At 38.9% G+C, this 27,886-nt stretch overlaps 1 protein-coding gene across 1 annotated transcript; it reads left to right on the forward strand.

Moving 5' to 3' along the window:
- crip2 (cysteine-rich protein 2) lies at nucleotides 1-27,477 on the forward strand. The gene is made up of 8 exons (XM_028437447.1): nucleotides 1-164; nucleotides 14,919-15,013; nucleotides 22,764-22,821; nucleotides 23,714-23,842; nucleotides 24,105-24,173; nucleotides 24,257-24,351; nucleotides 26,127-26,184; nucleotides 26,419-27,477. Exons 1-8 carry the CDS (start codon nucleotides 122-124, stop codon nucleotides 26,484-26,486), a joined length of 615 nt encoding a protein of 204 aa, XP_028293248.1. The 5' UTR covers nucleotides 1-121; the 3' UTR covers nucleotides 26,487-27,477.
- The last annotated feature ends 409 nt before the right edge of the window (nucleotides 27,478-27,886 follow it).

The raw sequence follows: 27,886 nt of genomic DNA on the forward strand, positions 1-27,886 counted from the left end.
ATGCTCGAGGCTGTGCGCGCGGAGAGCGGGACATTCGCTGCGTGCAAAGCATAGCTGCAGGACGCACGAGCGAAAGCTCCGACTGTACAGATCACTTTCACCTGAGCCTCAGCATCACATCATGGCGTCCAAATGCCCCAAATGCGACAAGACGGTGTATTTTGGTGAGTACTTTACGTTTATCTGCTTTAAGATAGTTTTCTGTGCAGTATTTGGCCACATTTTTTTTTTTAAATCACCAAAACACCTGCTTTTGAATGAAGCTTTGGAATTACAAATGATATGACTTTGTCTTTGTTTACATTTTTGGACCATTATCGTGCAGGTTTTAAAAATACTCTAACGGTTATTTACAATTGCGGAAGGAAGCTGATAAGAATGTGTGTCCATTTGTGGGAAGGATGTAAAGCCTGTGTCCATTTCTCCAAGAAATCTCTCCCACAATACATTGCATTCATTGGATTAAGACTTTTTCTTCTTCTTCTTCTTCTTTTTTTTTTTTTTTAAAGCTAAGAGTCAGTGATAAGTTCAATGATTGACAGAGACAAACTTTTGGAATCCATGAAGCTGCAGAGGCAAATGTAAACAAAGGATTTCTGAAGCAGGTTTGTCAGTTCAATATTACACTTGTTTTTTGTCTAAGGGCATGACCTGCTTCTAGACAGGATGTGCAAACTTTCAGTATTTACACTCACGACTGGATAAATGATTAATTATGATCCGTGCTTTTTTTTTTTTTTTTTTAATATGTTGTGTTTGGTTAACATCCAAGCTTGGCAGTTGGTGGTGAGGATCCTTCGCCAAGAGTGCAGATACTGTATGTCCATATGCTGAGATCGCCTGAGCACAGCATCACTGTGATGAAAAACTATACACGTGTACCCTTTGCACATTTATATGTTCAAACACCTACTTTGGCAAAGTGCTTTACCTCAGTAAGAAATATTGCACCTTATAACAGATGTTTACCCAGTGACACATCAAAAGCAGCACCAACACTTTATTTTTTAGCATAGATGATGCTGATGCTGATGATGTCATCGTCCTCCACATAATCAACACTGTCTTTCTCTATTAGCTGCACACTAGAACTGGGCGGTATGACCAAAAATGTATATCGCGGTATTTTTCAAATTTCTAACGGTTTCACGGTATATGACAGAATTACTGCAGCAGATTGACTTAGGATGGTCTATTTTACTGTCATGATGAGGGAATATTGTAGAATATTTTACACTAGTAGTAATACAAGTTTGCAAAAGTAGCTTTGCCTCGCAAGCTTAGCTTTAGCATTAGCTTGATTTCTAGCTTTAAATGCTACATACTCGGTGGTGTGGTGGTTTCTTATGGTGAATAAGGTAGTGTTTTATTTGCTGCTCCACCAGGACTTATTTCCGCATAATAGGGATTACAAATTGCGATCCTTTGCTCTCTATTTTTGTGTATTACTGCCGACATGCTAAGCTAACCGTGCCTCTGTGTCCGTGAGTGTTGTTCTCCTGTAGCAGAGGCATGCGCACACAGGCACATGCTCACATGCAGCTTCAGAGCTTTTAATTGTGTCTTTCTTATCCATTTACACGTATGATTTACACCGTAACTAACACCAGAGCTACTGTTTACTTTCCTATTTAGAAGTGCTACATTGAAAAGGATCCGGTCTGAAACGTGGCGCAGCGTAGCATTCTGAAAGTTGTGTAATCAAAAACACAGGCCGTATATTAAAAATTAATTTCTTAACAAAATATATATCGGTATTCGATATGAACCCGTATACCGCCCACCCCTACTGCACACTGTTAAATGGCACATCCATGGGGTCAAAAACCATTACATGAGTGGATGGACGTGCTGTTATGTAACAGGAGTGGCAGCAAACCTCCAGCTGCTGCTCATCACATCAGCCCTGAAATCATATCTGTAGAAAACTGATTTCATTTCTACATTTATCTCCCTTCATGCATGTCAGAGTTGCTAATTTGCATCGCAGCCTGAATTTGCAACAGCGTGTGAGTCACATCTCCTTGTTGATGTGTTTTTTTTTTTTTTTTTTTTATGTAACATGCCCACATCCAGCCTGCTGTAGTTATTTTTGGCTTGGGTGTGTCGGGCTGGGAGGAGAGTGCCCACTGTGCCTGGGATGAGTGTGTGAGAATTAGCCGTGCACGTCAAAATGTGTGGTGGCGGGTGGAGAAAGTGGGAGTTGATGGATGGAAATGGTGATATTAAAGTTTCACTCATGGCGAGGGAGGCTGTAAATCTCTGGACGGGACACAGGGAGAGGTCGTCAGGGGACGGAAACATCAACATGATGTCAGCACCTCTGCCTACACACCCAGGCTTTTGGATGCGAGTGAAGTAGTTTGAGCTCAGATGAAGTCAGAAAACAGACACGTGCGGAGGCGTGAGGTGTGGAGGGAAAAAAAGCTACTTCGCTTCAGATCTACAAAGGACGTGCTTTATTGATCAGGAAAAATGGTTTCCTGCTCCCCTTTTACTTGCTTTTTCATCTTAACGTGGTGGTTCAGTTTGTATTTAGAGCCACCCATTAGTGGCCCACCTGCTCCTCCCAGCTGGCTGCCTTGCATTGAAATGGCTCTTCACAGGCCAAGCCTTGAAGTAGTTGGGTGTCATCTTGGGTGGTGCCAAAAGGATTTAAATGGTAGTGGTGAGCCACGGAGGAGGATGGGAATTCTTTTGGTTTTGGGGATTTGAGTTTTTCTTTTTTTTTACCCACTGGTGTGTGCAGCTGTTTTCAAGCAGTGGAACTCCCTTGGGAGGGTTTTTATAATTTTTTTAGTTTAAAATTATCATAATAAAATATTAATAGCATCTAACAAAACAACAACTAACACACACAAAGTAAGAGAAAATGTTCTGAATAATAAAAAGAACAGACAAACAACAACACAATTCACAAAATGAGACCAAAAACACACACTAAGAGAGAAAATCACTATTACCAGCGTACAATGTACAAAATGACAACAATGACACACTAAATTAGAGAAAAACACACAAGATCACAGCAAAATGCACAAAAATAACAGAGAAACAACCAAACGACACTGAAAAAATCACACACAGAGAGAATGATTTAAACAATACCAACAACACACAAAATAAGAGAAAAATATAGTGAAAAAAAGAAGGAAGCCTAAATACTGTTTCATTCTCCTTATTTACATTACATTTATCTTTAAAATGTGTTATCACTCATTCATTCCATCATTATGCTTCATAGTTGTTGTTTCATAGTGTTCTGAGCAAAATGTTGTAGTCAGACAAAGGGGGGTACTTGGATTCAGAAATAAGAGAAAGGCGGTATGTGAGCCAAAAATATTTGAGAACCACTGGTCTAGGGCCTCCGGTTTAACCATAATTCACATTCTGAAATGGAAAAAGCAATCTGATCTAGTTTTTTCTCTCACTTTATTTAAAATTTGGCACCAACATCACAGGAAAATGCCTCACATGCATGTTTTGGGACAATATCACACATTTAGATGCTATTTTTCAGGGTTTCGCATTGTGCCGTAATCTCACGCGATTTCAGGGTAACCCTCCCGGCTTTTGTGCGTAGTCTGAAGCATATAAAATGCAAAACTTAATAATAGTAGTTGACTCTATTAACCTTATTTAGCATGTTTGGTACGATTTTGGTAAGTTTAATATCCAGTAACGGAATATTAATAGGAAAAGAAGGAACAGAAAAGTGTAACGTGACGTGGAAATTGGTAAACCCTGAAAATGAATTTGCGAAAATTTGAAATGGAAAATGTATGTCTATTTCTAGAAACTCCCATAAAAAAGCAGTAAGAGTAAGCTGTGTTGACTCAATTTAAATTCACAGCATCTGTAAAGTAGCCTCGCTGCTGTCAGGCCCAGTGATATACAGAGGATCCCTGTGGAATTACATTGTTAGCATGTGAAACAGGCCATGCAGAACATAGAACAGCATGGCTCACTATGTCTCTCAACCCTAGACCCAAATTCAGCCAAGAGACTCTAGAGCAGAACAAATAGGAGCAGTGCATCTTTGTGCAGCTAGCTGAATAAACAAGGAGCTAATGGGAACTAATGGTGTTCTGCTGCAACTCTTTTATATTCACTCTTCTCTCATCCTGAGTTGCCGGTTGATGCCTCAGGCCTGAATTCTTCCTCTTCTGAGTTTTATTCCCTGACTGCAAGGACTGGGGTAATGGGGTTAGATGGCTTTGCCTTATTTAAACGGAGACTCCCAAAGCGCCTCATGCATTATAATGAGAAATGACATCTCCATTCATACAAGTCTCTTTCTGTCTGCACTTCTATAAAGAGACCCAATACCTCCGTTCCCTCTGCTTAGCATTACGCACCAGTGCACCGTTTCCCACACACCTTTTTTTTTACCCCAAACAACCACACAAAGCTCTTTTTTCCCCCCCCCACTCTCCTTTTTGCTCTGTGAGTACTAGAGTACCCTGTTTTCCACTCGGCTGCCCAAAGGGCTGTGTGAATGTGCCTTGTCAGTTATGTAACATTGTTTCTTGAGTTGTTGCCTCCTGCCCACTGCCATTGCATAACCGACCGGCTCCTGTGTGCCAGTCACTGAGGGTCCCTTTTCTCTGACTTTTCAAGGAACAAACATGATCTCCCTGTAATGGAGGTGACATTAGGCCAGGTGATGAAAGCTAACCACCTCCCCTCCCAAATTCACAGGTGAAACCTTCCAGAAGGACGGCAGGTTACATAAGAGGGTAGAACAAGTGGCCTCTGTGTGCTTCAACTATCTTATTCATTCTAGGGTTTTGAAGTTATCTATTGTTGATGTGGAGATGATGGCCTTTAATCAGAGCACTTCAGTTAAATCTCGGAGTCTGCCAATAGATTTATTCTTAGATTAATTGCAATTTCGACACGTGACGATTTGATACCGATTCATAAATACCCAAATCAATTGTTTTTCGTAAAAACTAAATGACAGGAACACGGCCACTGCTTGCGGAATGAAAGTTAAAGCCGTCGCGCATGCCGCCTGGACACCTGAAGGAACGAACCAGGTGAAGTCAGTGATGGTGGCAACTAACTCTTTGACTACAGTCTGGAAAGGCCGGTTGGCGCCACGCCGCTCCCAATTTGCCCCTTCCTTGGGCCATGGACTAGGTTACTTTGCTCCGCCCTCTCCGGAAACTGGCCCATAACAGTTGGTACAAGGGGTCTGCGGCGATATCGGCCACCCACCCAACTCATTTTGAAACACGAACCGCTGTGTAACTGTACAGTGGAGCAAGCATGTTGACCAGCTCCTTTTCTTACACAATAACTTGAAATTTAAATACTAAAAAAAATGTGATGAGAGCTGATGTTGTAGGTTTTGTTTTTTGATTGTGTTCAACAAAAATGTTTAGTTTCTTGTGGGATTTATGCTGCTCATTTAAGTTTTGTTTGGAAATCTTTATTTATTTTTAATGAATAATATAGCTTTTGTGTTGATTCAGATTGACTAGTTGAATAAGCTGATATTTTAGTTGTTTTTACATTGTTATATTTATTTCTTTTGAAATATGAATACTGTTGGTTTTGGTGACTTGACATAAATAAAAGATATGGGAGATACATTTGTTTGGTTACTTAAATTAATGAATACCGACACAAATACAGTACCTTATTTAAAAGTATGAAGTAGCCACGAAGTGAGGAAAAGTTGGAAAAAGATGGATAATAAGTTATGATAATTGTTATTATGGTAATAATCATTGATTAATCAAATCGTAGCACCCTGAATCGTAATCGAATCGTGAGGTTCCTTAGATGGAACACCCCTAGTTAAAGCATAAGTCAAAGTTCTTTGTGCGTGCTATTTAACTCGCTGTTTAAAACTTTTGGTCTCAAATACCATATGCTAAACCTTTTTGGAGGTTAAAAAAACTTTTAATAAACATCTTTAAACAAATGTGATGTAAAACCATCAAAACCTGTGATTAGAAGCTGACTTGTTTCTCATGGAGGCTGCTCTTGTTTATTGCTCTTTCAAAGAGTCCAACCTCCTGTCATGCAGACAGAGTCAATTGTATTACTCCGACTTTACAGGATTCAGATGATTTCACTCAGGTAAGTCTCAAGTCCTGCTTCTTTTGATGCCAAGATCACATGACGTCTTCTCCTCCGAGACAAACCGTTATCTGATTATCATAGGCTGGATCTGAAGTCATGCTTGTAGTGATACACAACTTGCTCTTTCACAGACTACTTTAGAAGTTCATCACTACTGTTGGATCTTTTCTAAGCTGGGGCAGAAAGTTGTCTGTAGACGTTAGGAATGATGTGCGGAGTAAGTGGAAGGCTCACAGTTACAGACCGTTGTTGAGGACGTGTTGCCTGCGGCTCCTTTGACCATCACAGACAGGATGCGAGTTAACTGCACTGTTTACGTCAATGGTCAGAATTCACGAGGTCGGCCTCTTTCTATTCATAGAGGGTAAAGGGAGGGAAAGGCCCGGAGAGGAAACCTAGTCTCAAATGAGTCCAAAAATGACCTTTGGAGCTGCGTTTTACGGCTGGGTTGCATCATCTACTGGGAGAATGAATCCTAATTCATATCTACGTTTTTCTAAAAAGGTTTTCCAACCAACATCTTTCAACCTGGACTGTCCCTGCGTGTGACACGTGGAGCAGCATGCACATATCGACGCAACGAGAAAAATCAATTCTAATGATTAGTAAACTAGCAGGGTGGACTCTGTGGAAAAAAAGCAATAAACAAGGTCAACTAACTTTAGCTTTGCACAGTTCCACCAGAGAGAGAAAGGGCTTTCCCCATGACGAGTTTTGACCCCGATCCGTTTTCTAGGTTTTGAATATCTGCAGATCCTGGTACTTTCTGATTTGTTGGAGCATTCAATTAACAGATGCATTTGAGTTTTATAAAGATTAACTGTTTTATGCAGATACAGTATAATCCTTTTGACACGATTTTGTTCGACATCATTTTTTGCACCATGGACAGAAGTTTTAAAGCGTGCTGTGTGAAACAAAGCAGTCAGCTCATTGAAGGTCACTACCCTCGGTGAGGTCGGATACCCCCGTGTGTCCTAAAGAATGTCCATTGTCTTTACAACAAGCTAAAGGTCACCACAGCTTTGAGGGTGTTGGTGTTACAGAGAACTGTTTGTGGATGTAAAGGAGGAAATGCCACAGTATATTTTTTCCTCATTCCTCTCCCATCACATCATCCGATTTTTCTTTGTAGCCTCCATGTTTAAGTCCAGCTTTGCTAATGTGGCCTACGGTCCAACCGTCAGGTGTTTGGTGATCATAGGCCTGGACTCAGCTGTGTCATTGGTGGAGAAGGATAAAGAGATGGCAGTGTGTGTGTGTGCGTGCGTGCGTCCGTTTTGGATGGGCTTACAGAAGGAAGGCTAAACAGATGGGTCCACATTATGAATGGGGTGCTGCAGAACAGCACCCAGCCAAGCATGATCCACTGACTTTCACAACAACACTGGTTACGTCATGGAAGTGATGAGACAATGCAATGTAACAACAATTCTTTGTCTTTTTACAAAAGCTATCTTTGACTTTTTTTGTGGCAGTGAGATCTTTAGAGATTTCTCATCCGTCATTAGACAAGGGGTGTTATTGGGTCCCTTCAGCAAACATATGGTCTTTCTCTTCACATTGGATTGTTTTTTTTCTCTTAGACAGACAGCATAGCACTTGTATCTAGTCACCGTCTGTCTTGTCTATGTTGTTGTTGTCCTTTTTTAAATGCAATAGCAACTTTCTTTCTTCTACACTGATTGTTATTATATGAGCATTAAGCGTATAACCCGTATGAGATTTCTCGGTATGACCCACCGGGGGACATTACTGCCTGTGTTGCATGCTGGGACTTCAGCTGTCTAAACATGCTTGTTTATCTGTTGCAACTTTGAGTGAGACAAATTTCGTTAGCATCTCCTTCCTTCGCCTGCTCAGCTGCTCCATCAGTGTTGACAAGCAAGTGGCCGTAATTAAGTTATTTGGAGAAACGAGGCCTTAATGTTTACCTCAGGTTAGAGCTCTGTTGCTCAGGGCTCTGTCCAGTTACAGTGTGTGTAGACTGTTTGTTTGGGTGTTTCTTCAGCTGGTTCTTTTCCAAAGCTTAGAGTTATGGTCTCCAAATGATGGGCCACTTCCCAATGTCAAGCCATGGTATAAGGGGTTAGGGTTAAAGCCAAATCTGGAACAAAGGCACCAATAGTCTCTTTGAAATTTGAGTAATGAATCTTAAAGAAAGATTTAACCTGTTACAGTAATCTAATACACATTTTAAGTGACAAATTCATACCAATGACTGTAGGAATAATTCATTTTTTATCTTTATTCTTTATTTTTATTCTTTATTTTTCCCCTATTACAGTAGTTGGCTGATTGTGTTTCACGATCCTAACAATTAGAGAACACAAGTGAACCACTGGCAAAGCAAAAGCTGAGGTATCACTAACGTTTATTTGACACTTTCATTAATTCCTGATGTCCAATCTAATCTACTTGGGCGTGAGCTGGGTGGACTAGCCCATCTGATGTTGTGTTGGTGCTGTTATTTCTGCAATACGAAGTACTAAAGTGAGACCTACTGTCTGGTTATTCAGATTTTTTTTTATTGTTTTTTAAGGAAGATATCAGCAGCTGGCTCAGTGAATTCAACCATATTGACAACTCAATCAGAGAGAACGATCAAAGACAAAAGGGCTTAAAGCAGGAATTTACAAATGAAGTTAAGCGGCTTAAAGTAGCGCAGGTATCGCATGGTTTTGGTCCAACACACTCTTTATCACTGCAACAGCTGCAGTATTATGTGGTCTTCATCCTTATTGTATGTGTGTCTAAAGAAGTGAAATATTAAATGAGCTATGATGCAAGGAGATGTATATTGCCGTTTATAAACCAGTGCAACATGAAAATGAATGAGTATCATCAGCGTTCTTGTAAGAAGGCAAATCTTTCACATGGTTTAAAGTGACTGAAAAGGAAACCCTATTAGCCGGATTTTAGCAGTTATCTGGATCAGTGATCCTGATTATTCACACTTTAAAGTAGAATGTATGGGCATCCCTGATTTAAATAAATTTTAAAAAAATTGCTATGAAATGTCTGATCCAGATGACACTCAGTGGGAAAATTGAGGAACCGACCCATCATAACTGAGATGTAAAAATTGGTCAATTGTAAACTGAGATATCAATTACTGAAATTTTGCCCCAGATGAGAAATGGAGACCACAATCAGTACATTGATCCAGATCCCCTGCAAAATGTAATGGAATCTTCCATAGCGTAAGGTAACATTTTGTCAATATCTTTTAAGTTCTTCCAATGTAATCCCACAGACAAGTAAATATATGTGGGTAAAATGAGTACCTCCTTGGATGAGGTAATGAATGATCAAGGAGAACATGCAAACTCCAAACAAAAAGAACATGAGAATAAAGATGTGATTATCTTGAAAAATATTCAGTTAAAAATAGGGATGTAACGATTAATCGTAAGGCAGTTAAAAATCGATTCATGGTATCACGATTGACATCGATACTTTGAAAATTGAATCGCAGTACTTTTTTTCTTATTTATCCCTTCTCTTGTCCAGCAGTGTACACAGCAGGCGGAATCTGCTACTACTTTGTTTCTGGCCGCCATCTACTCTTAAACATGTTCATAAATGATTCCTTACCCCTTTAGCACCGAAGAATATCTGTAATATTACGTGAATATCTGTAAAAGTCACATTTTTCTATTAGCTCTGTCTGCTAGCATAGCATCTCTTCTTCACTGCAAGAATTTCTGCATGCCAACCGACCACTGGGTTACCAGCGCCCTCTGCTGGTCCAAACAAATATCTGACGTAAATCAGTGCAATGACTTTTTTTTTTTAAGTCCAAGTGTTAAGGCACAAAATACATTTTCAGTTGCACTTTTAAAAAGAAAAATAACTATTATGCAGTTTTGCATTGTTTACTATAGAACCAGAATTTAAATTAATAGATTTCTTCTTCATTTGTATTATTCCTTTATTTATTTCATTCAAGATTTATTTTTAGTTAAATTGCATTGTTTTAAATAGTTTATCAAGGGATTCTTTTCACAATGAAAAATAAAAGGAAAATAACACAGTATTTTCTATTTTTTTTGCCAAAAAAAAATAAAGAAATATTTTTCAGTCATCATTTGACTACATTCCCATTTTGTAGAATAAAGCGTGAGAGAATCATATCGCGAACCCAGTATCGTGAATCGAATCGTATCGGGAGTTGAGTGAATCGTTACATCCCTAGTTAAAAATAACCAACAGTTCATACATAGCCTGTAAAACCAAGAAATTTATAATCAAATATCTTTTAGTTAATCATTTACTCGGCTTTGATGTAAATTGATAATTGTGTACATTGTACATACTGTATTGTTGCATAGTTTTAATACATATACCATATTCAGATTACAATTACTGTAATTTTGACTTGATTACTGCAACAATAATGAAAATCTCTGTTTTAAAAACTTCTATCCTGATTCAAATCGTGTTTAATTTTCCTATTGTGGGATTAATAAGATTAATACATGGATCTTCTATTAACTTTAAGAATTATGCTGCAGTCATCTCATTTTTTTAATAATATATGACTTTGGCAACATCTTCTACTTCAGTGCTAAAAAAAACTGCGTTAGCACGATCCACGAGTCAAAACCCCTGAAAAATGCAAAGTGTTCATTCAAGACCATTCCACTACAGCTTTGAAATCAGTCAGCCACATTTTGATTTCAGGACATACAAGGACATCGCTACGAGTGGAAAATATTTCTTTTAAAAGGAACTATCTTTCAAAATATAGCACCACTTATCACAATCGTGACCTGCTGTCTAGCTCTAAATATCAGTGGGAATCCTCTTTGGATGAGGCAAACCTCAAGTTGTCATGACAGCAGCAGATTAGTTAAAAGGATTTGGCACATCCTCCTCCATGTTTAGGATGTTAGTGTCTACATTCTAACATTCATACTTGTTAAGATAAGGCAGAGGACATTCGGAAGGCTATTTACGTCATTCATGCACCTGGACTATTTCAGGATCTTAGTCTATCACTTTGTCGACGTGTGGATTATGTGTTATTTTCCTTTTCTGAAGGTATCTGCTAGAAATCTAAACGCAAATCATACAGATTTTATTTATGTCTGGTCGGGGTTCATAAGGATAAAGCCTGATTGACAACTAGTGGTACAAACATCTGGGCCAGATGTCGACCCCCTTTACCTCCCCCACTCCGAGACGACTATAACCATAACATCTTTTAAGCCACTTTTTAAAACAAGGCTGTGAAGTCTTGTTTTAACAGAAGAAAAATAACACAGTAATTTTGAGGTGCTGATGTGTTCTCTATTTATATCTGGACTTCTTGAAAATGTCCCTCGGTGTGGATTTATGAATCAGTCATTCAGAGACACGTATACAGTGCCCGTTGTACATCTATTTTTAACTTGATGGCAAAGGTGTCTGGAGGTATGTGTGCCGATTTAGAATCAGAGTAGACATTGTGAATGTGAGCTCACTTTTTTATCCCCCGCCACAAAGTGTGAAGGGGGATATAGGTTTGAGTTCCGTGCGTGCGTGCGTCCGTCCGTCCGTGTTAAAGGGGACAGCTTTTCTCAAAAACCGTTTAATATACGATAACCAAATTCAGTGTGTGGCTTCAGTGTATCAACACCTTGATGGAGTTCGAAAATGAGAAGGGCACAATTATTTTTTTTGGAGTTTACTTGTCCTTGTTCCGTTTTTTGGACTCTGAGGTATCTTCAAAGGGGACAGCTTTTCTTAAAAACTGTTTAAGATAGTTAGTCATTTTATATTCTGATGTGATAATATTTAAGTTCTTATTTAATCTAAGTTCTTAGATTTAGGACATTTAGGAAAAGGTTGTGAGTTATAATGACAACCAATCTGGCAGGGGATGTTGATGACAATGTCTTCTTGTTTTAAATGATTTACCAATAGGAGGAAAAAGGTGTGAATAAAAGTATATAATTATTTTGTTCGCTGCTTTGGGTTCAGAAGAAAAAATACACTTGGATACTCATTTACATTTCTTTTCTATTTCCTTGTATTCTAAACGTCCAAGCTGTGAAAGCATGTTTGACCTTTAAGACCTGAGCTGGTCTTATGTTCTGTATCTACGTAATCATTGTATGTCTGTTATCTCTACTGGGCTCTTGATGGTTTGTGGTTTTCCTCTGTTTTAGGAGCGGATTATTGATTCCTAGTGATTTCTCTCAGAATCCTGCTCAGAACAGCCCTCTCTGTGAGAGTGATTTAACATTTCCGATAGTCGACTTTGTCCTCTTCATCATTTCTCTGCTTTTAAGTTAATGAGACTGGCCGACACTTCACTTTAGGTCCCCGTCCTCAGCTGCTCTCCAGGGCCTCGCTGTTGTCCATTTGTAAATGACAGCTAAACTTAAACCCTTCAAACTAATGTGGAATTTTCCCAAGATAATTGTGGGTCATTTTTGGCATTTTTTTTCTCCAATTAGTATTTAATCATCTTCTGGACGCAGACTTTAATGAAAGCCCACAGAGAGCGCAAACATTTGCTAAGCTCCAAATATCCTCTTTGCCAGATATTGGCAGTTATCTGGATCAGTAATCCTGATCATGGAACCATGATTATTCACACTATAAAGGCTTTAAAGACATTTTTATACATATTAATAACGATACAGTAGGTCAGAATGTTTGGGCAAACCCCATTTTTTGAAAAAATCGCGATGAAATGCGCAATCCGGATTACAAACTGAGATCATTTTATTCTCTTTTTGCCAATGATGAGAGATAAATATTTTTTGATTTTAGAAACGTATCCAGAATCTGTATATTGATCCAGATCCCCTCCAAAGTTTAAGGGAATCTTTCATGGTGTAAGGTCTATCTTTGGTTTTTGTTTTAAATTAAAAAACCCCAGTGAAACTTGGTGGAGGTAATAATATGCTATTGTACCCAGCAATGTACATATAATCTATAGACACAAAGAAAACAGCTTTGATAGCATTTATTAGTGGCAGTCCCAGCCAAACCAATGGGACTTTCTGATGCTTCATACTGGGAAACGTGGCTCTTCCAGGAGCACTTTTTCTGCTTATGTTTCCAACAGAGCTGCCAATGTTATAATGAACTTTAGTCATTTGTTTCTGTCACCAAACGATAAACAGGTTTGAGAGTTATTGGCTGCTTTATCAAGTATTTGTGACAACATTCCATATTCCTGGGAATGCTTGTAGTTCTGATATAGCGGATGTTTTTTTACCTTCAACAATACAAATCAGATTATGGTACATTTTTCTGAGACCGTTCTTTTTCCGAAATAATGTATTTAGTGATTAATTGTTAAAGGTCACGTCATACTATTTTTCGCCCATTTCCATTTGTTCTAAGAACCCCAAAAACATCGTATTTGAGGTTTATTTTCCCAAACTCGCCTGTTTTCCAGAGTTTTAGCCTCTAAAAAGTCACTTTCTGAGCAACTCTACACAAACAGGCTGATTTGTGTCCTACTTATACATATTCATGAGTGGGCGTGTCTATAAACGGGACACTGACTTCCTCCTCCCCGCACGGTGACGTAGGGCCAGAGGCCACTCCGTAGCCGAGCTCATGCTGCTTTTTAAACACGAGACAGAGCGTGGGGGCGGGGCGTTCACCGGTACATACATAGACTGTAGAAAATACATACATAGAACTGTCCGAAGGACGCTGAAATGCTCACCTTCGTGGGCGTGTCTGTTTACATGTCAATCACAGCAGAGAGCTTCCTGGAGGCGTGGCTTCTCCAGCTCAGTGCCGCGTCAAATTCGTCATCAAAGTGGGAACGCGTCACTAAATTGGAGCGAGGTGATTGAGGGAATCAATGAAAAAAACACTTTAAACATGTGTATGAAGCCCAGATAGCACTTTTATCACGTTTAAAGCACACAAAAGTTGATTTAGCGTAACATGGGCCCTTTAAGAGGAAAGGAAATCACCGAAAATATCTGCACAGATATGCACCAGGCTATTTTTTTTCTGACAGTTCTGACTATTTTTAGCTTCTCTCTTGGTACAGATTCTCGACTTTTCCTACTTCCCCTTTGAACGATTGCCTTTTTCTGCTTCAGTCGTCTGTGTACATGTCATCGCAAATGTGGGAAAAGTTCAAGACAGGAAGAACCGGGGGTGGTAATAGTCTTAATGTCTGCACGTGTTGTGTGTGCAAATGCCTGAGTGTGTTTGTAAAAGGGGATTATTTCGGAAACGACTAAAGTATCCTGCTATTTGTGCCCTTTCTTGATAAGGGAAGGTGTTTCCTCTGCTGCACTCCAAACTCCTTGGGGGACATTGTGTGGAAGCAGTGGATATTTATTATAGGAAAGTGTTAGAAAAGGGACTTGGTCGTCTGGACAGGAAGCTAGTGTGGATGGGGAAGGGGAATAAAAAGACAAATATGGGGTTAAGGATGGATGGGATGGGTATACTGTAATATCTGGGGGATGGGCGTGGCTGTTAAAGGGGACAAACAAAGGATCTGGGTTAGATGTGGGCACCCCCCACTGCTTCAGCTGGACTGGGACTCAGGCCACTGTCTGTCGATCCAGCGATGACATCATCACAGCATCCTGTGGTAGCACACAGGCTTTCCCATTACACCCCCATCCTCCACTGTGTACTGAAATCAGCCACTTAGTTGGCATGATGACAGAGTTTCCATCAGTGCGTACTAGACAAACAGCACAGGGGGACAATTGTTGTTTTTTGTGAGGCCACGTTACTCAACATCCAAGACCTGACACAGACGAAGGAGAAAATAAAGACATGTGTAAGCGTCTATGAGCTCTGCTTTATGCATTCATCTCTGTTTGTCTCTGTCTTTTGTGCAGCTGAGAAAGTGTCATCGCTGGGCAAAGACTGGCACAAGCTGTGTCTCAAATGCGACCGCTGCAACAAGCTGCTGAACGCAGGTGGCCACGCTGAGGTCAGTGCATCAAACACAAAGAACAATGCAGGGGAACTCTCTCACGGGGCTGCTGCTTTTCCTTCTCTTTCAGAACCTATTCTCCCATGTCAATATTTAATCAATATTCTCAGATAAAAGTGAAGTTTAAGTCATGTTTTCATCTGTTTTATTTTGTTGCAAGTAAGGCTGAACGATTAATTGCATCTGCTATATTATCGCGATATCATAAAATGCAATTTTCTAATCGCAAAGGCTGCAATTTTTTTTTTTCTTTTTTTTTTTTTGTTTTTCTTGTTCTGTTAAGTTCAGAGAGTGTTTAAGAAGTGCAGTCCACATGTTTGCTTGTTTCATGAAACGTGAAGTTAGTTAGATATGTTGAAGAGGTAAAGCCACAGATTTGTTTTGCTTTATTGTTGTAATCTGTGCTTTAAAATTTATATTTTATATTTATTTAAAGTTTAAATAAATCTGAAATTGTTTATTATGAAACAGATTTATTTATTGCTTGTGTTTTAACTGAAAAATACAAGACAAGAGGCCCGTGAAAAAATATTGAGGAAAAAAATCGTAATTAGATTATTTTCCAAAATCGTTCAGCCCTAGTTGAAAGTGCTACAAACATAGGGTTATAAGCTAACGGTTGATTTAAACTGACTAAGAAGTAAAACAAAACTATCTAAATAATCATATCCTTAATAAAGTTTCTGCAATCTTGGACTACTTAATTCAGGCTTAGTTTAGGCATAAGTCATAGAATTAATTGTTTAAGATCAAGCAAAATGTGTCTATTTTTGAAATTTCCATAAAAGAAACTGTAGCTCATGCAGACAGTGATATCCTCTCTGTCTGTTATTTTTGTGTATGTGTTTTAGTTTAAAAGCAAACTGTAGTTAGTTTGTAGAATGTTGGGTTTTAATCTTATTTGCAGAACAAGGCCTGATGGGTGTTTTATGCTTGAACTGTTAAACATAATAGTGAAACAATTTGTCCTCTTCATCACAGACTATACAGTAGGTTATACATTGTAGTATACGCGATTTGCGTTTCAAAATTTGCCCAATTCCCTTTCAGAGTTCAATTTCCATGTCATTTTTGTATCGGTTTAACCATTTTGTGCCTATTTCTTCGGCTTTCACTGTCTGTATTACACTTTCCAAAATCACGCCACACATTCTTGATATGTGAATTTAGTTGAATATTGTAATTAATTTCAATATTTCTACGTTGCAGAAGTGCGCTGAACGCACACACTGAAATATTGTAACAGAGGCATGTAGGTGAGCATTTAGGCCGCAGCATGTAGATATTTCTATTTCAGGAGGTGAAATCTGTCATATCGTGAGATTTTGTTGCCAGATTTTGTGCGAGATTTGACATTTCTGTCTCTCCGTCCATCCTATTATGGTCAAAAATCATGCGTAAATGTGTAATATTAATAGATAAAATATTACAATTTCTGTTTCAGGAAGTAAATTCCATCTGTTTTCCGCATTCATGAAGAATCATAGGCTCTAAATACTCATTTTATTTATTATTTAAGTGGTATATGAGGGGGATTAAGGCACAGGCACTAAAATATTCTAGGGTTTTAAGTGTTTGATACATTTAAGTCATTTCTATTTTGAATATTTGTAACATTTCTTATTAATTAACAACAATTGATCCAGTATTGCTTTTAATTTAATTCTCTTTAATAATTATCTGTGTTTGCTTTTGCCTTTGTAGTCTTCTTTGATTTCATCACTTGCAGAAATGGGAGTTTTTTTTTTTTTTTTTTTTTTTTAAATAGTTGAAACCGAACTGGCAACACTAATGAGAAGATGGATGTTCAGGAATCGGGATAGAAACAAATGTTAATCAGTGAACAATTTTGGGCAGACGATTACTTTCTATTGGTTTTTCTAAGTAACTTATAAAAACTTCCCCTTGTCTTTTTTTAGTTCTTTCCTGTAAAAACGTTTTTCCTGATTACTATGGAAATGATAAAATGATGAAAACACGTTGAATATATTTTTTCTAAAAAGTACTTCCTTCTTTTGTCGACAAACAGATATTTGGTTAATAAGCTGGGGGCGGGGCAGGGGGGGGGTTAGCTCTAGAGAGAAAGAACATAAATAAATACAATAGAATAAAATCTGTAAATTGTGAGTAAAGCCTGTACTTGTGGTAAATGTTTGTAAGGTAACAGTGGTGCAGTATTTGTCAAACAGGTTCAAAAGTCTCCAAACTCTCTCAGCTTCTCATTGGTTGTCATTTGAAACCCATCCAAGTGCTGCTCAGTCCGGTTTAACCCCATCGACTGCATTTCACAAGCTTTACTCTGTTGGCTTTGAGCTTTTTGTGGCTTTGATTTCTTTACAGTGAATCACAGACTACATACTGTTTTCCTTCCTTGTATTAGTGTCTGCTTTAAGATGTCAAACTTGTAGCCCTGCAGGATCCTTCCTGTGTGTCTTATGTAATCACTTCTATCATTCTATCTAGTGTAATATGTGCTACACGTTCACCCTGGGGACGGACTTTGCTTATTTGTCCCTTCTTGTGCTTTCCTAACCTCAAAGCCAGACCAACAATTCAATTCCAACATCAAGACAGAATATCACTACCAGTTCTCCTGGTGATCCCACATGCTTTGTGCACGTAACTCACTTCATTGCAGACTTTAAAGGAAGCTGCTGTGCTGTGCTGTTTAATCTCTGCATGATTACAGTAATGTCAGAGCACAATCTGTTTGGGAGTTTTGGCTCACTATTCTCTCGTAGCTCATCATCATCCTTTCCATGGCAGGTTTCTCGCCCAGCGCTGTTGAGCGTAGGGCCCCCCTACACTGTGATTTTGATCCCTAACCCGGGGTTTACACTGGATTCGTCTCCGCTGCGCCACGGCACCGATCCGGTTTTTCCCCACTATCCGCCGCCGGTTGCATTTGGAGTGCGCCGCGGTGCGCTCCGGTGGAACGACTGTGATGTCACGAGACAGAGCAGTTCTCACGATATTTATATAATCGCGCAAGAACGCAGTTAAAGGTATGTGTTATAAACGCAACAATAAACAGGTCAGTGTTCCTAATGAAGGAGAACAAGAAAGTTAGACTCTGGTTTTGTCATAGCAACATTTTTTAGCAACAGCCAACAGAGAAGAGATAAAACTGCACCAGTAAAACATGAACTAAATCAAAGTTGCTGCAGTTTACAGTGTAGTTACAGTATGAGAGGAAACAATATAGAGGATGTGAATTTGTCTTTACACATTATGACGTTTTGGTGATGTAGTTACTTGAAATATAAGTGTATAAGTGTTTTGTTTTGAAAAGTAACCCGATATTTTATTGCGGAATACGTGCTTAATTTCCTGTTTAGCTTCATTTGCTCTGTGCTGATTGATGCGTCGTGCTCCGGTGTCCCCCAGAAATAGAAGCCCTGCGTATATCTGGCGCAGGGCACCGGACTACCGCATCTGGGAAGGAGCAGACACGCACCGCAGCGGACCTGGTGGAAATTAACACTTAGAATAAAGTGGAAACCTATCAGCTCCGGTGACTTAACGCAGCGGAGCCACATCCAGTGGAAATTGGGGGTTACAGTGTGATGTCGCCCCCTATGATGTGTTTCAACCATCTTAGGGGGCTTTTCTGTTATTTTATACCCTCGGCCGAAGTTTATTGTCATCAATTTGTCGTCTGTCTGTCTGTCTGTGTGTAGAGTGTTGTAGGTGTTTTAATGCAATACGCACCAACCATTCTCACACCAAACATTGGTACTAATGGGGGGATTTCAGGTAATGAAAATAAAAATTTGTGGACTGATTTGAAAGAAGGAAAAGAGGTGGACCATTGATACCTGGCTGTAAGGTCACATTCACTCAGGGCTTCTTTAGTGGCAACATTTTTTATCTTTGTGTTTGTCACAGAAACTACTACGTAATAAAATTCTAGGCATGAACAGGTGAGTAATCATATTTAATAATGTTTTATTCTCCTACCGGTATTATAAATGTAATGGATGAACCAGTTTCAACTATAAATTCACTGAAGTGCTTAGCTTAGTCACAGTAAATCAATGAAAATTATTTTTCGTGGCAGTTAATATTTTTAGGGTTTTTCAAATGTCAGGCCGAGGGTTTTCAAGTGCGGACACGTTATGTTTTCCTTCTTTAATCAGTATCATCGTAATAATTGTTGCACATTTGGACTTCCAGGTGTGCCGTGTCGTTTAACTCTTTTTTTTAATTTGCATAACCGAGGAACACATACATCAGTCTTTCCGTCTATTTAATACAGTCGATTTGCTCGGATGCTGCTCCTGCAGCCACTTAGCTGCCCCCAATTTTGCCTGTGTGCATCCTCTGCTTGGTAACCGTAATCACTGTCCAATATAAACAGTGTAGCTTCAATCAGACTGAGCGTGTAGCGACGCATGAAGTTGCTCGTCATTCGCAACGGATCATTTTACATGTGCGCACACAGATGTGAATACTGTTGGGTTGAAACGGGTTCCAGCTTAAAGAGACAACAGCTTCATTCTGGTCGGACGGGTTCGGACCGTGTTCTCTTGGGTTCAGACTGGGTCAGATCTTCTTCTTAGGCCTGATTAACGCTCTGTGTTCATTCTCCACTTTGTAACATAATCACCATCCAATATAAACAGTGTGCTTCATTTTCTCAAAATTAATGAGTTGGGGGGCGTGTCCATATCAGTCCCAATATTACTGCGGGTCCCACATAATACCTAATTAAATTTGAAAAGTGCGTCTTCAAATCACAATCAGTCTTTTCAATAAAATGTTATTTCTTGTCTATTCAGTGTGTATAGAGTATTTATTAGTGGAGGACTTATACCTAGCATAAGTAACTCTCTACCTACATTCATCAGGACCCTTCACCAATTCAACAAATAACATTTGGCTTCAATGTAAGGCAGTAACTAAGATTTAAAAAAACAAACCAAACTTTAGCGTTACTTCCCAAAATTTGGCCATCAGAGGGTTATAAATTTCAAAATGTTCAGGCGAGGGATGCACCCGGACCCCCCTATAATACTCGTGGTGACGCTCGCTCGCTCACCTCGCAATCCCCCTACGCTGTGAAAAACTCCTGGTCAGAACTCTATATGGACTTCATTGGACTACTGTCCCAGACTGAAGCATCACGCCAGGAAACACAGAAATCTCATATTAAGAACATATACTGTATTCTTCAACTATGGGATGGTCCAGCTGTGTCGTGGATGTCATCTCAGCTCTGGTATGCAGCAGGTCATTAACCCTGGAGATGGGAGGAAGGCAAGTGTCGTGTGATGTCTCCAGGCTGAAGGAGGACAGCAGCTCCCTGGACAAGCACATGTAGTCTGATTATTCTATAAATGATCACAGCCGTTCCTCATTGCTTCTCCTAAAAGTCATCTAAAAAATGACAAAAAGCTTGAAAAAATTAGAAATAGAGTTCTAGGACTGAGACTTCCCTGCACTGCAGTGAGGCATTAATCATTTCCTGGACGTTTCATAATTAACACTCTTTGATCATCTGCATTCATCCAGTGTAGAATGGAGGGAGTCATCTGAACCATCTCTAAAGCAATATGCACCACATCACATGAATGCACTTTAGATGATCAGATTAAAGCTGAATAATAACACTTAGACTGTGTTTGAAATGTCATACTAACGTACCACTCATCCTAAGTTTAACATTAAAAAGAGTATATAGTGTGTTCACTTTAGATAGTATGAAAATATTGAGTATTGAAAGTTTTTTCAACAGGAAACCTTTTAACAGCAGCTAAAACTAGCTTCTACTCTTCTTGGAAGGTTGTCTGTAAGATAAAGTAACAGATTATTAGTACTCTTCGTTACTGTAATTGAGTTGCTGTTATCGCTACTTGTACTTTTTTAGTATATTTCTAAATCAGTAATTTTATTTGTACTTAAGTATGTTTAAGAAGTAAATTTGTTACATTTCTACACCCAAACAGTACTGAGTAAATTAGTATTTTTGCTTTAAAAGGACCAACGGACATTGTGAAACTACAAAAAACTAAAATGACCAGACAACAATCAAATGCATCACATCGTCGCCGACCAATCAGAACAAACATAATGCACCGCACAAAAACACCATTGAATGGAGGTTATTTCTCAGTTTTAGAGTCCATAAATGTAGCTATACTTAGGGCCGGAGAATTGTTTTTATTATTAATTTGAATTAGTTGGTGTTATTTTATTTTAAAAAGAAAATCTCTTCTTTTTTTAATACGAGGACACATTCTTGGTGGAGACGCCGTTCTTTGGAATAAAAAACTTGATGTTTATGTCAATGTTATCAGACTTGAAGCTAACTGGTGTATAGCATTATACACATCGGCGAAGGGGTCAGGGCGGACGGGGGACGGGCAACCCGGAGTGCGAGGGGGCGGTGTCCGGCACCGGGTGGAAGGCGGGTCGGCGGAGGGGGCCGGGTCTCGGCGGCGTCTTTTTAGCCTCCTCAGAAGCAGTCGAACAGGTGTAAAAATACTAGCAAAAGCCTTTTTAGCCCAATGAGTATATCTGAGCCTGTGGTCACGTGACTGCTGCAAAGTGATACATTCTCCAGGTCACATGACCTGGCCAAAGACTGTCCGTCTCTCCAAACTTAAATAGTCGGTATTTCAAGAGGGAAGCCTTGCTCGGGGCATTGATCCTGTCAATCACTGTATATTGGCCTGAGGAATCATTTAAAATAAGTCCTTAGATCAAAAAGTCAGCTTTAAATAAAATGTCAATCAAGTAACAGTATTTGTACTTGAGGAGGATACATCAGTACTCTTTACACCTCTGTCGGTATATTTTTGCAGGAGTCAGGCTTGTTATTATTGTAATAGTACATTACTGGTGTATGTGGATGAAGAAAATTCTAAAAGCGCAGTAGTTGGAGAAGGCAGGACGAGAGGAAGGCTGCAGTAGATCATTCATTTGTGCTGCTGTTTTGTTTCCTAACGATGCACATCTGGATCTGCTCACAGCAGATTTGTATTAATAATAATAAAGGCCTGACAATAAAGTCCTGTGTCTCCCTTCTTAAGAAATCAGGAGCACCACCAGTGGCCGTGTGTTAGCGTGTGTTAGCATTGCACGGCTGCTTTAACAGGAGACGCTCCTGCTGCATAATTCAAAGATGAGACGACGCCGCTGCTGTTCTTCTGCTACTGTCTTGGAGCCTCAGGTGGCTAAAGCAGAGAGGATTGTGGGTAGAATGTGCTTTGTTGACACCTTTTTTCCCCCTTTCCATTACCAACCGCGACCTGGCAGCTTTCCCAAAGATGAATCTGCTTGTGGTTTCTCATGTTTGGTCAGGATGTGAACCAGAGGTCTCTGATCCCTCACCGGAGCGTCAGCAATGACAGCCACACTCCCAGCATGCATCAGCAGCAGGCCATCTATGTCCTGGATCAGCTTTTTTTTCTCCTCTCTCTACAAATGGAAACATAGACGGTCACGCATGTGCGGACAAGCCACTCGCCTTTAAGTGTGGCTCTGAATTCATCAACACAGACGTGTCTCTAGGATACAGTGGATGGAGCCTGTGACAATGACAGCATTATTAAACGTAGGAGGGATTAAAAAAAGAAAAACGCAGATGTCTCCATTTTTGGACATAGTTGCTTCCTCTCTCCTCCATCTTTAAAAAATGAAATCATATTTTGCTTTGTCATTGATGTGGTGATTCATTTTCCTTCTGGGATTTTTTTTTTTGATACCTTTTGATGTCTCAGCATTTTTCTGTTTCCATCCACAGCACGATGGAAGGCCCTACTGCCACAAACCATGCTATGCTGCCCTCTTTGGGCCAAAAGGTGAAGTGCATGTTATTTTACCTTTTTTTTCCTCACAGTTTGGCCTTTAAATGATCTGTATGGATATAATATATTGTATTTTCATATATTATATTCTATTAATATTAATACCTTGGAAATTAAATGAGTCAGTGAAGTTGTGACACTTTTTAAAAATATATACAGAAATCTGGGAGCTATTAAAATAATTTAGATTTGAAATAATACTTTAAAAAAATTCTCTAATTAAAAAAAAAAAAAATTTCGAAATCAAAGATGAGGAGCATGTGATGAGTTAAATTGATTATTTTTAATACAAATGTAAATTTTCATTAATTAAATTTTTTGAAAAACAATACATTTATGATTTGAAATGGTACATACTGTATTTATCATGTCATGCTTTTAAAAACATTTTAATTTAAAAAAACAAAACAATATACCTTCAAAATCAAAGAGAGAGAGCATGTAATCAGTTAAATTGACTTTTTTATTGGAAATATTAATTTTCATTAAACATATATAAAAAATAATCAAATTATTATTTGAAATAATACTTCTCGTATTATATATGCATTTTAAAAAGACAGACAAATACAATATACCTTCAAAACAAATACAGTTATGTTTTGAAATAATACTTACCATGTCATACTTTAAAAAAAATACAATATACTTTCAAAATAAAAGATGGAGAACAATCAGTTAAATTGATTATTTAAAAAAATAAAATAAAATTAATTTTGAACTTTTTTCCTTTAGTGAGCATCTTTATTTTGATATTCTTTTTTTTGTTTTTGGATCATATTTAGAAGTTTTTTTTTTTTACATTAAAAGTTAAAGCCAGATGTGACTTGTCCTCTGTGAATGCAGCTGTTTTAATGGATGCTTTGTGTTTTTTCTCTGTCTGTAGGCGTGAACATCGGCGGTGCGGGTTCCTACGTGTACGACGCCCCAGCCAACAACAACTCCTCCACTGGTGTCGACTCGGCCCAAAAAACTGAAGAGAAGCGAGTGTTTGCACCCAAGGCACCATCCAAAGGTTTGCTACACCGCATTCAGTTGAAACAGTGACTCATGGAAAAGGATACTGTGGAGTGTTTCCTTTTATTTTCAGTAGCAGCAGGTGTGACATTTGGCAACTGTAGCAATTGGAAAACAAGCTTTTTTTTGTTTTGTTTTTTTACCTTATAATTCTGACTTCATTTTTACACCAACTGTAAAAACTGGGAGAGGTTGAGTTTTAGTGGAAAACCTTTTACACCATTCATGTCTTTCTTTTTTTCTTTCCATATTTGTACCAGCTGGAGGCCTCACCACGTTCTCTGGAGAGGCCAACCTCTGTCCTCGGTGTAACAAGAAGGTTTACTTTGGTGAGCAGCGCCAGGAAGAATGGGTGACCATGTGTTGAAGTGGAGGTGTGAACCTGTAATGTGTGTGTGTGTGTGTGTTGTAGCTGAGAAGGTGACTTCACTGGGGAAGGACTGGCATAGACCATGTCTGCGCTGTGAGAGATGCAGCAAGACCCTCTCAGCTGGCAGCCACGCAGAGGTGAGGGGGGAGGAGTTTACCGTCATTTCCGGACTATAAGCCGCTGCTTTTTTCTCACACTTTGAACCCTACGGCTTAAACAATGACGCGGCTAATTTGTGGGTTTTTCCCGGATTTATGAGCTTCATGCCGCCACAAAACTGAGCTTCGTCACATTAGACCTGGTGGGACAATGAAATTGTTAACATTAAAATCGTTCTTGCTCACTCTGAATCATTCTGATCACTCATTTTGTCATGATGCACACTGCCTCGTCATGGCAACGACGAGAGAGAGATGAAGCGGTGTATCAGTCTGGTTCTCGTAAAAATACACCATAAAAAGCTGTAAATGGACAGATATGTAGACGTGGGGCAGTGAGGAGGAAACCTATCAGTTGAAACACGGACGCTCCCGTGAAACCTAACTTAAGTACAGCAGCCCGCCTACCTGGCCTCTCTGATTGGCCGAGTTGTCTGAAGGGCACCCTCATCAGCCAATAGGGTGCAGCCCATGTTAGGCTGCGGTGTTTCTGTGGATTTTACCGTTTGGATTAGTTTATGAAGGAAAAGGTGGGAACACGCTACAGGTTTGGATGAACGGAGATTATATGTAAAGATGGAAAATGTGTAGACATGCAAAAGTAGAACTAACTGAACCAATCGTGTCATTTTTCATGTCCACAAACACCTGCTGTTTCAAAAAGGATTAACATTGGATTTTTGCATATAGCCGCTCAGAACAATACATTTTTTGGTAACACGTTATATTAGGGAACATTAGCATTAGTAACATATTGGCTCTTAATTAGTCATTATTAAGTACTTATTAATGCCTTAGTCTCACAGTCCAAACAGGGTTAGGGTCAGGGTTAACGCTAAATTAACAATATGCAGTAATTGTAATCAAAGTGTCTTGAATTCAAATCAAACAATTAGGCGAAATTGAATAATTTCCCGTGGCACACCTGACCATCTGTCACGGTGTGCCACAGCACAGTGGTTGAAAAACCCTGCTGTAGATTATGCATAGAACTGTTTTTACTTGTGATTTCTTGTGTTTAGCCCTAAAAATTCCACCATAACGACTTCCCAATACATTTCTAGTGTTTTCACTGAAAGTTGTGGCAAAATAATGGTGGATGTTTATTTTGGGGACATACTTTAAAAACATCCAACAAAGCAAATATCTGTCCTCCGTGTCCTATGGGGAGAGATTTGTCTCAAAAATATTCACAAATATATTTACAATTTTCACACGTGTTTTTCAGATTTTTACATGTTTTTCAGATTCTCAAATACATCCACGATTAACACGTGTCTAAAACCTAAAAAAAAAATACATGTGAAAATTGTAAATACTGTATATTTGTGGATTTGAAAAACACATGTGAAAATTGTGAATATTTTTGAGACAAATCTCTCCTCATACTTGTCTAGTGAAGAAACACAAGAAATCACAGTAAGAATGAAGTAAAAACACTTTTATGCATCTGTCTATGGGACTCCACATCCCACAATGCAATGCACAAAACTTTTCCATCAATGTCAATGAGTGTTTACAGTGGAGATCAAAACAAACGTTCAATTTTAACCTTTGAAATAAAAACATTCAAGCAAATGATCATCAAATTTTTGATCTATGAGGCCTAGAACATGTATTTATCTGATTAAATAAATTGAACAGTTTTAGGTTTAACACTTATCAGTCCAAATTCTGCAAGTTTTCATATCTGATTTAGCTCAAATGTCACATTCCCACGCTCTTTGTTTATTTGTTTGTTCTACTTCTTGCAGCACGACGGCCAGCCGTACTGCCACAAGCCGTGCTACGCTGTCCTCTTTGGGCCCAAAGGTAACCGCTAGAGGGCGCTGTTCACCCACTCACTCTCTGCTACACTTGAACTTGAATGTGGTGTGTTTAGGTGCACACTTATTAATTCATGATCTGTTTGATACAAAAGCAGCTTCCTCAGGTGGAGGAACAGTTGTGCTTCCTCTCCTGCTCATGCTCTACCTTCTCCCCCTGCTTTGTGGACCCTCTGACCCCCCCCACCCTTATTCTTGCTTTTCCCTCTGGTTCTTCCAGGCGTGAACACTGGCGGTGTGGGCAGCTACATCTATGAGAAGGAGCCCAGCGCCGTGACCCAGCCCTGAACCTTTAACTCCCCCTGATCTCACCCTTCTTCTTCTTCTTCTTCTCCACATGATTCCGAACATCAACTACAGTGTCCGTGTGGCCCACCCCCCTCTCCTCAGTTTATTTCTCCTTTGCTCGGACCCCCAATCACATTAATCCTCACACATTATAGCCTCCACCTAGACGTGTAGTTAGCGCAATGTCAGTATATTTTTTTAAATGTTTACACACTGACCAGTGCACACGTAGACACTACTGAACATTAAGGTCCTACATTTCAAGCTTTCCTGCTGTTACAAAAAGAAAAAAGAATGGAGAAAGTGGAGTTGTGAGCAGTTTTAGCTGTTGATCGCCTTTGCCAATAAGTCTCGTTTTTAATACACATGCCATAGTGTTCTCTGTGAAGAAAGGTGATGTTTTTTTTTTTTGTTTAAAACAAATTTAAAAGATGTTTAAAAAAAAAAAAAAAAAAGGAGAAGATGACTGTTAGATTACGACAACTCTAGGAAATAATCCGTAGGCCTAATTTTGAAATAATTTATATCGTCCAAATCTGAGTAAGATCAAATGCTACCATTTTTGCTCAACACATTGTGGACAAATGTATACTTATTGCTTTAATTTATGTCCTTTCCATGTTACCAGTCATTGTACTAAATGCAAATAAGTCAACATAAGCTGTTTAACTCTCTGAGATGAACATTTTTACTATTATTATTATTATTATTACCCTGCTGTTGTTATTTCCAGATGACGCACTATTTGAAGTATTCAATGTGTTTTTGCCATTAGCGGATACAGTAGTGTAGAAACCAAGGCACTGCAGACAAGTCATTCGATTAAGAATGTGCATTGTAGTATTGTTACGACTGTTGCTGTGTTAATTACCTGCTGTACAACATCGGGCTGATCGGACACTTAGACGTGGGCGGTTTGTAGAGTCAAGTGCAGCATCAGAGCCCTGCTGCGTCTGCTTTTTAATCCCTTGAATAAAAATTTCAGAAAGAATTCCTTTGTGTTCTCACATTTTTTTTCTTTGACAAACGTCTGAACTGATCATGAAGTTCAATAAACAAACACTAAATACATTTTGGTGAAATTTGTTCAGACTTGAATTATATTGACAAAAGTAAACAAAAAATGCCAGTATTATGACACTCTAAAAAAGGGTTTTTCAACCTTGGGGTCATGGAATGAGTTTTAATCAATTATAATCTAACACAATCTTCAAACTATTTTTTTCACCAGAAATTTGTGATTTAAAAATGGGGTCATGATCCAAAAATGATTGGGAACCACTGCCCTAAAACCATCTTAGAGCTCTTGTTGATTTTTAAGTAAAACTCAAAAGTTTGTGATGAATCAAAAATGTATACTTTTTAAACTTTACTGCAGGAAAATACTGCTGATTTGATTT

This window comes from Gouania willdenowi, chromosome 22 (assembly GCF_900634775.1).
Source record: "Gouania willdenowi chromosome 22, fGouWil2.1, whole genome shotgun sequence".
Taxonomy (NCBI): Eukaryota; Metazoa; Chordata; class Actinopteri; order Blenniiformes; family Gobiesocidae; genus Gouania; species Gouania willdenowi.

Coding starts and splice junctions, on each gene's coding strand:
- crip2 (XM_028437447.1), top strand. CDS start 122: ATGGCGTCCAAATGCCCCAAATGCGACAAGACGGTGTATTTTG. Junction 165..14,918: donor CGACAAGACGGTGTATTTTG/GTGAGTACTTTA, acceptor TCTTTTGTGCAG/CTGAGAAAGTGTCATCGCTG. Junction 24,174..24,256: donor TAACAAGAAGGTTTACTTTG/GTGAGCAGCGCC, acceptor TGTGTGTTGTAG/CTGAGAAGGTGACTTCACTG.